We start from the raw sequence: 13901 nt of genomic DNA on the forward strand, positions 1-13901 counted from the left end.
CTGCCAAATGCCTAGAGCTGTGTTTTCTCTTTGCCCTCCTTCCCTCTAAAGGATTCACCCACCCTGTGCAGTACAATGCCATGCACAGGTACACAGGCTGGATGAGCCAGCCTGGCCTAGGAGAGTGTCTAATTGTGTGTTGTTTGCCTCCTTTGCTTGCAGAGCACATGGCCCAGACGCAGTATGACAGCTGGCCTCATTCCTACGTCTCGCAGGGCATGTATTGCTTAGGTTCCTCCGACGCCTGGGAGGCCAGTGACCAGTCCCTCATCGCCTCCCCAGCAACCGGCTCCTACCTAGGCCAGAATTTTGATGAGTCCCAGACAAACCTTCAGGAAAGCATTTTGCTTCAGAGCAGCTTCCTCCAGCAGCAGCAGCTGCAGCAACAGCGGCAGGAGCAGAACTTCATCCAGAGCACGGGGCTGGTCCACGTGTGGCCCCTGCAGACTGCTCAGGGTGGGGGTGGAGCTGAGTCCAGCACGTACATGGACGACCACATTGAGGATGAAGGGAACCCAAGGCTGGAGAAGGCTCCTCTGCTAAACAAGAAACCATCTCCAGAGGAGGATGATGCAGTGTGCCGGGACCTGGAATCTTTGTCTCCTCGAGAGGAGATGGAACATGCTGCACTGAGCCGCAAAGTCTCAGATGTCACCTCCTCTGGGGTGCAGTCCTTTGATGAGGAAGAGGGAGAAACAAACAACTGATGCTTTCTGTGAAGTTCTCATCATTGCTGAACAAAGAGAGGGGTGGCAAGGAATGCTATTACAGGGATTCTTCTCTCCAGCTCCCCATATTTCCAAGCAGACACACCTTCCATTCCTGACATTTAATTATTTTTTTAAGCAAGGAATATCTCAAAGTGATTGACACATAAAAACCTTTTCTTCCCCTCCCTCATGGACACATATTTTGGATTTTGATTGCTCTGGGCAACATGTGATGTGCTTGGAGAGATCTGGATTGGTAAATAATTTCTAAACCTTTTTAATACAAAGTCTTGGCTGTGGATACAAACTCTTCTGGTACTGGGAATGTGGCTGATGAGACAGGCTTGGTGTAGGGAGCAGCTTTGTGGTTAGAATTCATCTTGGCAGAATGGATGTTGCTCTGTGGACATGGCCCCCTTCTATTTCATAGAATATATGAATATAAACTGGTTTAAAATGAAGATGTGGCTTTGCAGATCTAGATTGCACTAGCGCTGGGATTGTGGCTGTTGCAGAGGATCAGGCCATGGAGGATGTGCTGTGTAACCAGATCCTCAGTAGCACTTTGATACAAAGCTGTAGGTGTGATGGATACGAACGGCGCTCCCAGGGCCCGGGCTGTGCTGCCAGTGTGGCTCTGCTGTGGCATGGAAGAATGGGTGCAGATAACAAATCTTACCCTGCTCTCAGATATTCATGCTTTGGTCTCTTTCATTTATTTGTCTCTTTGACATTTCTGCTTTCCCAGGAACTGGCAAGAGTGGTGTGTCCTTTTGGCAGTGGGCACTGGAAGCCAGTGGAAAGGACATTTTCAGCTACAGAGACAGTCATAAAAAGTGACTCTTGCAGGGGGCTTGAGGACATGCCCATCTTGGTGCTGCTGCTGTGTCCTTCTGTCTTTTCCTTGCCAGCAGAATGGGGGACCCAGAGAGTAGGCAGCAGGTCCAGGAGCAGTGTGTACAGCTATGAGATCACAGATACCTAGTTTACATTAGAGTTCAGTTTTTGCGCTTTTTTTAAACCTTTTTATATGCTGGATAAGTGTTCATAACAAAGCAGTTAGTAATGGGAAAGGCCTGTACTCCAGTCATGACTTAACAGAAATACTGCACCTTTCCCATTTCTGCCACTCCTGCAGTGCCAAATATAGCTGGATGAAAAGGGTGAGAGGAAGTTTTCTCCTATTTGTCTTTTTCTTCTTCCTGACTATGTTTTCTTATTTTGTTTTCCTATCCCCAAGCAGTGTAAATAATGCTCAGTACTTGGTCTGTTTTTTTTTTTCCCTCCCATCTCTTTTTTAGGTGTGGAGAAAGCTGATTTCGGGAGTTTCCCCTATTTGTATGGGTGATATATTTTTTTGTTTAAAAAAGCATGATTTTCTGTGTAGGAGGAATTGGTCTCCTGCAATTCTCACCATTTTTTTACAGACCTCCTTTTGGGAGGGAAAGGTTTTGAAAGGAAATTGTTTCACTTTCAGCTCTCACCAGAAAATAAACAGGGACAAAAGCAAAAATTGCATAAGGTTATTGATTTTGCTGGAGGACTGAACAGAACCAGCAGAGATTACCCAAGTGCTGAGGTTGAATTGGAAGACCTCTTGCAAGGAAGTGTCAACAGAGCATGGGTGTAGATCAGATGCTGGATCTGATGAGCTCGAGAAAGGAATTTGCCTGGACACTGCCATACTGTTCCAGGAGCAACTCTTTCTCACTTACTCTGACTCATATTTGCTCTGTTTAATTCATGATACATTTGTCTCTTCTTTGCCTCCTCTTCAGGCTTGGTGTGTTTTTTGGATGACAGGAGAGTGATACATGCTTCTTTCCTGCTTCAGGTTCAGTTCCTGCATATTTTCAGGGAAGAATGTCTAAGGCGAACAAAATGTGACTGAAGGAATATCATCAAGTCTCAGAATTTAGACAGCTCCTGGCAAGCAAAGCAAATGATGTCCAGGAATTGTGAAAAGTAGGAATGGGACTCTCAGGAAGAACTTTACCCCAAGCAGCTTTTTCCCACTGACACAGGCAGCTGCAAAAAGAGGGACTCCTTTTTCAATATCCAGGTCTTTCCAGCCAAGTCCACTTCAAGCAGATCTGTCTTCCCTCTCCATTGCACCTCTAAATGAAAGACCTCTGAGATGTTTAAGTAAGACTGGTAATTTAGAGTGGGTAAGAGAGAAAAGTATTTGTGACCCCTCTTTTTTTAACGTGTTTGCTTGGTCTTGCTTCTGTCTTTCTAAGGGGGTCGCTCCTCTCCTGAGTGATGAGCTTTCAGTATCTCTTCAAAGATGTTTACACATTCAGGTACTAACCTCCCCTGGGCAGCAAGGCTTGATAAAAATGATCTCTTATAGTTCTTGCAGGGCCAGTGGTAGCTCATTGTCCTGAACTGGCTTGGGTCCAGCTGTGGAGCAGGGCCTGGGAAATCACACTAGCCAGAAAAAGGAGATGAGGCAAGTGCCAGGAGCACTTCAGCAGATGAATAAATGCGTAGGTTTAAAGCTATTTTTATTTCTTTTTTAAAAGGTCTTCAGGGAAACAAAAATGGTTGGGTGTATACCTTTGTGGGAGATTTGGTGGCTTGTTGTTTCTTTCTCCAAACCATTTTGTTCCCATGTGCCTCTCCAGGACCAATCTGGATGTTTACAGTAACTTTCAGAGTAGCTTCTAATGATCCCTTTGTGTTGTTTACAGGACTGGGGCAAGTGGGTCAACTTGTCCAGGGCTTCTTTTTCTTTAATATGGACATGTGGTACATTTACTAAGATGTCTGATTGATGTCTAAAAGGTATAACTTATCTCCATGGAAAGCAGTGACAGGGAGTTATCTATATAAGGAAAAGTGTGAAAAAAATTGACCATATAGAAAATTCTGTGGAGTCCAATAGGAAGAGAAAAATCTGTAGATTCTTCTAGCCTCTGTGGAATTGGGATCAAGAATTATACCCTGCTGTATAGTTCCATAACCTGCTGTCTTAGAAACCTGTAGAGAGCTTCATTCTCTGTGAGTGCAGACTGGATTGAACACCACTCTCTGTAAAAACCTTCCAGCTTACTAAATTCTGTATTTTTTTTTCATAAATGTCTTAATATTCTGTGAATAATAAAATTTCAGCCTTTTCCTGAAAGAAAGAAAAAGGCTATTTTCCATACCTCTCCACAATCCAAAAGAGCTCATTGCTAGGAGTCTGACTACAGAGAGCAGATCTTCCTGTCCACACTTGCCACCCGAGTGAGCAGCCTGAGCTGAACTGGAAAGGCAGTTTGAATCTCTTTGAAAGTGGAAAATTGTTTGTGTAATCTGGCCTTTTCTTACATAACAAGCCTGCTGCCTGTGTGTATCCAATACCAGAGAGAGAGACCTGGAACCTACTGTACATTTCCCAGAAAAGCTCTTATAATATAGATACACCTATTCAAGCATATGGGAGGCACAGGTGCTCTGTGAGCGGAATTTGGCCTGCAGTCCCTTTGTCCTGGTGAGGAGGGATGAGTTGGAGAGAGTCCAGCCAAATGGTCAGAGCCCAAAGTGTGTTTGTGAGGCTGTAAATAAGAAGGAAAGTTGAGCTCAGTATCTCTGATCTGCAGTTACTAAGAAACAGAGCTCTGCTGTTTGTTTCACAAACCCATTATGAAGCAAAGCTACACTACAGAAAATTTGGGATATTCTTGAAGTACTGGAGGTAGAAGATTCTCATCTTTTCTCCAAGCCTTTGTCTTTAGTAGGAACTTGTTGAAATTACTGTGCTAAACATGAAATAAGGTTTAACCAGAAGTGACCCTAATTTAAAATCTTCTACTGCAAGAAAATTCTCTCTTGTTCCTTCTCCCATGATTGCTCACGCCTGATTAGTTATACTATTTCATAAGCTTTTCTTTTATATAAATCTGAAACTTTCTTTGCAAGCCTTCTGGGTTCTCTTCAATTCCATTACCTCAGGCTCTGGGACAGAGAAGTTAATCTGCTTCTTTCAGTTTCTTTGCCTCTAAATCATCATCTTCTTTTGGAAAGCTGCTGACAAGTCATCCACTTGCTCACCCCCTTAAAAAATGGTAACACCACCTTTCAGGACAGGCTTGCTGCAGAGAACAGAACATGCTTCTAAGCTGATCCAGTGGTGAGCTGCTTGGAAGGAAGAGGAACTCTGCTCTGACCATGCTCACCTCCCACAGCCCTTGGGCAGCTGCTGATGCACAGCTGGCCCCCATGAAGCCAGGGACTTTTACCCTGCTATAAAAGTGAAGATGGGAGAGCTGTGAGCAGAGGGACAAAGAGTGCTGTTCTTAGCAGCTGGCCTTCCTTTATATCAGGTTGGAGAAGCTGGGAAAGTGCACTTTGAAATGGCATCTTCATGATGGGTCTTAAGCTGCTCACAGGAGCTGTCCTGCCTCCTCTCTTCCACCACCAGCAGCTCTGTACTTCTACTGCCTAAAAAGCACCAGCACTAACACTCATTTGGCTGCTCAGGAATTGGCCCCATTGAAAACTAACCAAGTCCCCTACCTAAATAAAGGTTTCAGTGGGATGAACTCTTCATATTGCTTCTCTTAGTGAGGCAGGCATCACTGAGGGCTGGTGAAATGTGTAGATGGTTATGTGGAAGACTGGTTGCAGATGCAACTTAAATTGGCTTAAGCTGATTGTGATTTGTCTGTCTGAAAAGAATAAGAACCCACTAGGGTACCAGGAAGGACATTATTCCCCATTTTCTTCCTTAGTCTTTTCCTTGGATTTTTTAATGTGCTTTTATTTGGTCTTTGTTATTTTTGCCTGTTGTTTCCCTCACTGTTCCCTTCCACAGGCCCCTTGGAGGTAAACCCTGGAAACTGGGCAGGAGGACATGACTAACTTGATATATGCGTGAAATTAATAAAATTAACATGCACAAATCATGTATATACTCAGTGATTAAACTCCATGGCAGCTAAAGATACTGAAAATTCTTATCCTGTAATAGCATGAGGGGAGACTTGTTTAAGAGTGAAGCGTAACTGTTGGAAGGGATATTTATCCCTATTTTCAGGCCAGTTCCAGTCCAATGTGAGATACAGAAGAGTATGCTGTATCTCTGCATGCTGTACTGTGTACAGCAACAATGAAAAATGTTAGCTGTAGCCCTGGAGAGGAGAACTGGAGAAGGAAAATCATCTCTGTGACAGAGGTGGGAGGTGTTGTGGTGAGGCAAGGTTGTGTGCAACAGTACAGGGCTGTGCACCACTGTGTGTGGCAGAGAGGGAAAGACATGGAGAGAAGGGCTTGGAAAAAGGTCAAGAAAAGCTTAATGTCTTTTGTGTGCACAAGACAGGTAAGAAGCTTCATGGCAGACTCCCAGCAGAGTGGACTGAGGTACAGAATTGCTATACAATCTGTAGGTCCAGGATTGTTGGATTGTTGCAGCTTATGGTACTCCTTAGTCCAAGCTACACTTTTTTTTTTTTTTTTTTTTTTTTTTAAGACAGTGAAAGAGACCTCCCTGAATTTGGGTACCTGCTAGCTTCTTTTTCATTGTCTTCAAAAAACACATCACAGTGTGCTTAGTTCTTCAGGGAAATCATATGAGAAATACACAAAAAAGGAACTTACTCCTTGCCCAAATGAAGTTAGTGTGAGTTCTGATCTCACTGGAAAACCAAAATACCTAAATTCAGCTTAGTTTGCCTTAACTGTTGTATGGATAATTGCCTAGAAGGAGAAGCAAACTCAGATAACCTGCCTCTAAATGCTATAAAAAGCAGAGCAACATTGGCAAAGTGTCAATGTAGAAGCTCTTCCTTCTAATTTCTCCCAGGTGGATTTTCCAGTGTTACTTATTCAGACAACTCTGGCATATCTTTTAAACTAACTGTTTGACTTGTTCTGAAAGAAAAAAAAATTAATTCCAATACAGAGATTATCAGCAGCTTACAGCTAGGAAAACGTGAATAAGTAATACTTTCATCTTTGATTTTCCTCCCCTGTAGCAGTCTGACAGGGAAAGATTTCTATGCCATGGCTCAGGGAAAGGAAAAATAAACAGGGAAAATATGAGTAAAATGGTGCCTATTAGAACTAAATGTATGTGTAGGACAGCCTACAGTCATTAAAGCACAGTCTCAAATATGATTGCAAGCTGTAAAGTAAATGTCAGGTGCCTCTTTTGTACCATAGGCTTTTCCCAGGCTTAGCAGTAGTGAACCTGTGCAGAAGCAGAAGAGCTGCACTTCTGTGCCAGATCAGTGTCTCTCTCTGTCTCAGAATATGTCATGGAGCCTGAGGGCACTGTGCCCTCTCAGCATCACAACCAGCTCCATGGATTGACTGGGGTCAGGCATGAGGGTTATGGTGTTGACAAATGGACATAGAAGATCTGCACTTGCAACATCAGGGTCTGTTTACATCCTTGCACTGACATTTTTCCCCAGCATAGGCAGACCAAAGTGTTATTTTTTCCATGGAAATGAAGAGAATCTCTATGATTGTCAGTGTTGGTCTGCACAAAAGAAAATAAATGTGTATGTATTTTTCAAGTGCAGATACACATTGTTGGAAGAAGAAAAATGTAGTCAGGCTGTGATTCTGAGAAAGAGCATGTTTACTGAAACTGAAGACTTGTTCAAGAATGTTTTCAGTGCAGATTCCACAGAATCACAGAATGGTTGGAAGGGACCTTAAAGATCATCAAGTCCAACCCCTCTGCCATGGGCAGGACATATCTACAGATGTGTAGTAGCTGCTGTCCTCTGGGAAGAGAGGGGTTGCAGTGTTCTGTGGAAAGGATGCTCCTGCTAGGATCTTCCTCATCTTCTTCAGCTGGGGACATTTTAAATGCCCTCTGACACCTAGTCTTGTTTTTGCTTTCCCATAAGGGATCAAATGCCCATGCTTGCAAGACAAAAACATCTAAAAAGGCTTTTCTCCATTATGGAAACAAGACTGTGCATCAAGATTTGCTTCTAATAAGATAAAGGCATGTAGTCCAGATTCATTGGCCTTCTGGATTCATTTTCATTGGGCATGGAAATCCAGTCATGATTGGATTGGAGGCCACAAGGTTAAGAACCCTCTTCCAGAGCTCTGCCATGTTCACGTGAGGCAAGTGTAGGTTGACTTCCCTTCTTTTCAGATACTGCATGCTTGAGCAACGTAGCAAGCCAAAAGCTCTTTTGCAGGTATATATTCTTGTTTGGCTTTACTTTTTCTTCTCTGATTTGTGGATGTTGTGCATGATTGGAGGTCTCTGGGAATCTCTACACTATAAAACTGGAACTCAAAAGTAATTTTACAAGGAACAAGATTTCTCTTGTTTCAGCTCTTTTCAGACGTGGGTGGGTACAGGCAGAGGATTTGGGAGGTACGAGGGTGGTGGATGGGAGTCTCAGGGGTGGCATGCAGAATGGATTCCTGAAGCATGTGTAAAAATAACTAAAGGCTTGGGTCTTCAAATGTATTCACAGTATCTGAAACTACTTCAGCATAACCATATGGGACAATGGAGGTTGCTGCAAAGCAGTTTTCAAGGGCTTCCCCCAAGCCTGTACTGTTTTCTGTAGTGGGGAGGCTGCATGGTGATTATGTGTATCCTTTTGAGCTAGTGTTTACAGAGGTGCACTGATGTTTGGGGAGAAAGTACTGAATGGAAGTAAAACAAAAAGGGAAAGGGACCCACTACTGAAAGCTTTCATCCTTACATTGTCCCACACTAGCCCTTAATAACTAAAATGAGTCTGATTTGCCTTTGGTCTTCCAGCTCCAAAACATGTTTGCCTGAAAATTTTTGTTGGATATACTTCGCATGTTTTGATAATGTGACTTATGAGATAAACACTTCTACGAAGCTATATATAAATACATCCATGTGCAACCACCTGCATACATGTGCACACATTACATATAGACTTAGAGAACTATATGGCACTACACACCTCCATGCCTGTACGTGGCAGCAACCACAGTAAAGGAGGGGAGGTAGCTCAAAATAGCATGTACAGTCCTTTATGGAGTTGTTATTAAACAGAATGTGGTCTTGCCCTCCTGGCTGGTGGAAGTGTTTTATTTCTGTGGGACTGGTTCCAGGGGAGTTGCGTCTGAGGAAGGAGGATCCTAGGAAGAGGGGGTGGGTTTCAAGGAGATAGTCTGATGGAGCACATTGAAAAGGATCCATGGTGGCTTGGAGAAGAACCCCAGAGTAGGAAGTATCTGGTTTCTCATTAAGAAAGAACATCACATGTTTGACTATATAGGGCTAAAATCTGATGTGTGTCTGTGGTTACCAGGACATGAATCCTAGGCCAGCTTTGAGGATAGAAAGCATCACATCAACACAACCCTCTAATTTAGCACAGAGTGAGTTTTCCTGTTCTACTGAATAAGCATTTTCCAGGTGATAAACACAATTTTTGTCCCAATATTGGTGAGATGCAGACACATCTGACAGTCAGACAGAAATTTCACAACAGCCCATTAGGACACAGAAAGATGTCTGATGCTTAGGTTGTAAAAGGCACTGACATTGGGTGGCACAACTCTGGATTCACATTTCAGTTTTAAATGCTTCTCAGCCTCCTGACCTCATAGCAGATTGGAGAATTGGTCGACCCAGAGGGAATGAAACATCTCTGCACTTCCAACATTATTTTGTCAGCTGCTTCTGATGCAGGACATTAAGCAGATCCAGTAGCTTGTTTGCCATAGTTTGTTTGCCATATGAGACTTTTAAATTCTAGCCATAAATGGTATTACTTCCTTGTCAAGATACTTGTGCTTTTCAGATTCTGTTTCTTCCAGGAGCTAAGCAGTGTCTCTTGCCCTGCTTAAGGCATGGCATATTTTACAACCAGGGCTATTGCACTGATTTTTGCTTTCTGTGTTCTGTGTTGTTTGAATTCAATTTGCTTCTTTCCAGTTTACCTGCTTTTGCTACTGAATAGATTGCCACCCACCACTTGGTATGTATGTCTGCATAACTGTGTTCATAGAATTAATTGTGACTTGCATAAGACATGCTTATTTAACTGCTTTAGGTTTTTGTTTGTTGTTTCTTGAGGGTTTTTTAAAAATTCTATTCTTGTTAATCCTTGTCAGTCTCCCCTGTACTCTCTCCTGGTTTTGTGTGTGGTTTTTGTTTGTTTTGTTTTTTTTGTTGTTGATGTTGTTATTTTGTGGTTTTTGTGGGTTTGTTTTCGTTTTTGTTTTTTTTTTTTTTTCCAAATGGCCTCTAAACTACTTTCTTCTTGAAATGTAGTGTGTCAAATGAAGTCAGTTATTCCACATATGTTTAAGACTTGAGTCCCTGAGAAAACAAAATGTCTCTGGTCCTGGAAGTCATACCTCCACACAGGAAAAATGTCTTTTTTCCTTAATTTCACATTATGCTACAAAGATGCTGTCCAGCTGCTGAATGTTTCCCCTAAAAGAACTCTTTTGTCATCATACTAGATTAGACTTACCCCTCAATTAAATTCATCTTCTCTGGATTTAGCTGCTGCCCCAGCATGAACCTTTTTCTGTGGTATCTGCCCGAGGCTCTCATCTCCATTTTCTGCTTATTTCTTTGTTTAGACTAGATGGCAAACCTGCCATATGTTTCTCTCACGTTGCTGTTTTACAAAACCTCATATGTTACTTCTAAGTGATTAATGAGAAAGGTAACTAAAAAGGGCATAAGAGCATTCTTCCTGTACACCTCACTGGATCTGCACTTTGCCAGCTGCAAGGGTACTTTCTAAACAGTTCCTTAGACAGATCCTATCTTCTGTGCCAGAGAAATTGCCAGTTTGAGTTAAGCATAGGATTCTGTGACATGTTTGGTCACAATCCAGCCATCTCAGCTCCCATTTCTATTCACAGCCTGTTTGCTTAAGTGCACTATAGAACTTTGAGTGGGGAGAGAAAAGCAGATTTTTTTTGCATTTCAAATGTATTTCTCATAAACCTTCCATTACTGTTTCTTGCATTTGTTTCTGTGTGGGTAAAACCAGAAAAGCTTCTAACTTGAGTTTGTGTGGCTTTAATTGTGAATATATCTCAGTACACCTTGTAGCTTTACCTTCTGTTCTTCTAATTGAATAGCCATTCAGTAAAGAGCCAGATACTAGCAGTATTTAGGTTGTTGTTCCTCTAAAGTAGGCAATTCACATTTTCATTTCTCTGCATTCTGTTTCATTTATAAATTTGCTACTGGACTTTTCCTCTGCTGGACATTGTCCTCCATATCAGGTGCAATTCTTCAAATCAGCTAGATATGTTTCTGTAACTGGTTTTACTACACAGCACAAGATGTTTGCACTAGCAGCACACTAAAAAGACTGGGCTGGGAGCAGATGCTCATTTGAAAGTCCAGTGCTTGAAGCAGTGATAGGTTTGGGTGAGACTACATCATTTAGCCATCACACTAATCCCAGCAGTGTCCACAGCAGAGTCTTGTTTGTCTTACGACAAAGATGCACTGGGCCTTGGTGACATCCAGCAAGCTGAGGGGAGCAGAGATGTGGCTCAAGGCACTGGAAGCTGAGATGAAGAGTTTTCTGCTACTGCACGGCCGTGATTTGACAGAGGTGATGTTTGTGTGTGTGCCTGAGTACACGTGCACAGGGTTGTCTGTCCAGTGGCTGGGAGGACATACAAGAACAGCCTGTGGCTCACGGTCAGGACCAGTTTAAGCTTGTCTCCCACAAGCATTAAAAACACAGCATTAAAAAGTTTTGCATCACATCTTAAGACCCTAACCCTAATGCTCAGGCATGGCTTTATGTGTAAATTTTAATTAGTGGTCTCTAGTGTTGATTATATTTTTCTGATAGCTGTGCCCAGATATCTGCTTATGTGGCTATGAGCAACTTAGTGCTTGCTCTGACTGTATTTTTAATAGTGTGTTTTTAATTATAACCTACCTGGGTTTGGAATGATTTGGCAAAAAGGGATCTTCTCTTGCTCAGCTGGCTATTGCTGGTCTTGTACTCTTTGGCTACAAAACACACACTTCTATACAGTATCCAGATAACTGGCCAGAAGGGGGGTGTTGTTTTTATAGACTCTGTCTCTCAGTTTCTGCCTGTACTAATTGTTTTTGTCCATAGGCTTAGAATTTCTTCAGTCACAAACGGCAACCAAAAATGTTACTTTGTTGAGGCATATCTTTCTTGTTCATCTCCATGTGTTCTCTCCTTTATTCGGCTCATGGCCAAGTCTCTTAGACGTGTCATAGCTACCTAAAGCCCCACTTGTTGTCTTATCAACCTTAAGTCTTCCCTATTTTTTTCAATTCTTTATACTGATGAATTCAAAAACAAGACTCTGCTTTCATCATTAACTGCCAGTGAAAGGAAGAGTTCAGTTTTTTGCTAGATTTGAATTTCTGTCTGGATGGGAAGACCTCACAGCTGATACAAATTCTGAGGATATTTTGGCTTGAGAAAAAAAGATTTTTTCCCTGTAACAAATCAAATCTGTGCTATTTGGATAGGATGGCAGATGCAGGTTTTAAAGTGACAGATCAGTGTGACTTTGTTTGCTGGAAAAAAGTTTGAAGTTTAAATTTTGAGGGTGGGGGGGGTGTAGAGGGATAGCCTGAGAGGGCACAAGCCTAAAGTTCCCGTGACAATGGTAGGCTTAGTATTATTATGGTAGGCACAAGCCTAAAGTTCCCGTGACAATGGTAGGCTTAGTATTATTTTCCTGCACATTTTGCACCTTTTAATGTACTTGGCATCAACTCAGTGAAGATTTTATTGATAAGATGGAAGTGGAAACAACTTCAGCATTTGCAAACCATCTTTGCAGAGTGTTTTTTGTCCCATCCTGGCTCCATATGCATTTGCATGTATGAATAAAGGTGAGAAAATGGTGCAGATGGATGCTGCTTCTGTTCCATTAGTGGAGGCAATACCTGGAATGGATCTTGAGTACTGTCCACAAAGAGCAGCAGTTACAGCCACCCTTCAGCTCCCCCCAAGAGAGAAATCCTGCTGCTCACAGTAACCCAGGCACAGCTGAAGGCAATAGGAATGGAGAGGTACCTGTGTGTGCATGTGTGGGCACACGTGTGTTTTCTTGCAATCTCAAGTGATAAGCCTCAAGACGCTTTCCAGGTTAGCTGGTGTTTCACTCCCCAAGCCTCTCCACGTGCATCATTTTTTGTTCCAGCTTCATCTCCCTCAGCTCACAATCTGTCTGTCATGACTCACACACTCGCTGGCTTTGATTTAGACTCCCATCTGCTTTCTCAGCCAGTCACATCCCAGTTCTGCTGTAACACACTGTAGGAGAAGTGTGGGACTGGAGCAGAGCATATATCTGTATTCAGGAGAGAGGAGGGGGAGGTGTGCTGACTCCAGCCTCAAAGTTTCTCCTTGTCTCATCTGTCTCAGTGGATGCCTGTGGTTAAGCTGTAAAATATAAGTCTGCACAGTAAGGCTGGGGATGACTTTGAGAAACTCATCCTTCTTGAGTATGCTTGGACCCTCAGACCAGATTTGGTCTCAGTGTTGTCCTTCACTGAATATTTATGCTTTTGTAAAAGGAACGTCCTTTCTCCTCTGCTTATATAAGGGACTATCACAATTCACTGAGGAAAAAAAAAAAAAAAAAAGGCAGTTGTTCTGCCTCTTCCCTGCAGGCAGCAGAAGGTGACACAAAGGTAGTGGGGAGGCCATGCTGATGCCTGACAGACACAAACGTGCCCCTCTGGTGGAGCCAAGCAGCTGCTGTGTGCCAGGGACTTGCCCTCAGATCACCACTCTCTCCTCACAAGGACAGGGTGGCTCCCGGAGGACAGACGGCCATTAAGGCAGGGAAAGGCTGTCCCCAGTTAGCTTATCAAGGGTGATCTTGTGCCTTAAACAGAACAGACCTGGTGGGTTCTGAATTCCAGACAGCAATAATAAATTTCTCTCTCTGCACGAGACTAGCGGGGAAGATTTCCTTCTACTGTAAGCTTGTCACAGACTCTCCCACCCATAAGCATCATCAGAGAGCAATTGGTGCAAGGTCAATCCTCAGAATTAAAGCCAGGAGGGAATTTTCCTTTGGTGACTGGGTAAGAAGTAATGATGTTTCTGACTTGCTTCTGAGAAAGCTTATGGAAAATCATGTGTTAAAGTAGAACTGGTCACTCTAAGTTAGATAATGCTTTACAAATACCAGGTAGGGAATGAGATTACTCCAACAATGTATTTTCAGAGCTTGGATTTCTTCTCTGTTGCTGATAAGTGGAAA

The 13901-nt window shown here is 42.8% G+C and overlaps 1 protein-coding gene across 4 annotated transcripts in view; it reads left to right on the top strand.

Annotated features, from left to right (window-relative positions):
• The window catches only part of FAM131B (family with sequence similarity 131 member B), a 33171-nt gene extending 24454 nt beyond the window's left edge, over nt 1-8717 (top strand). For 3 of the 4 annotated variants that reach the window (XM_012569929.5, XM_072926104.1, XM_030267616.4), the window contains one exon: nt 163-8717. In XM_012569929.5, coding sequence (XP_012425383.1) covers nt 163-707 — 545 coding nt within the window. In that variant the 3' untranslated portion in view covers nt 708-8717. The remainder of the gene's footprint in view (nt 1-162) is intronic. The other variant, XR_012054699.1, reaches the window with a different exon arrangement.
• Nucleotides 8718-13901: the final 5184 nt, after the last annotated feature.

The sequence above is a fragment of the Taeniopygia guttata genome, chromosome 1 (genome assembly GCF_048771995.1).
Source record: "Taeniopygia guttata chromosome 1, bTaeGut7.mat, whole genome shotgun sequence".
Lineage (NCBI taxonomy): Eukaryota > Metazoa > Chordata > Aves > Passeriformes > Estrildidae > Taeniopygia > Taeniopygia guttata.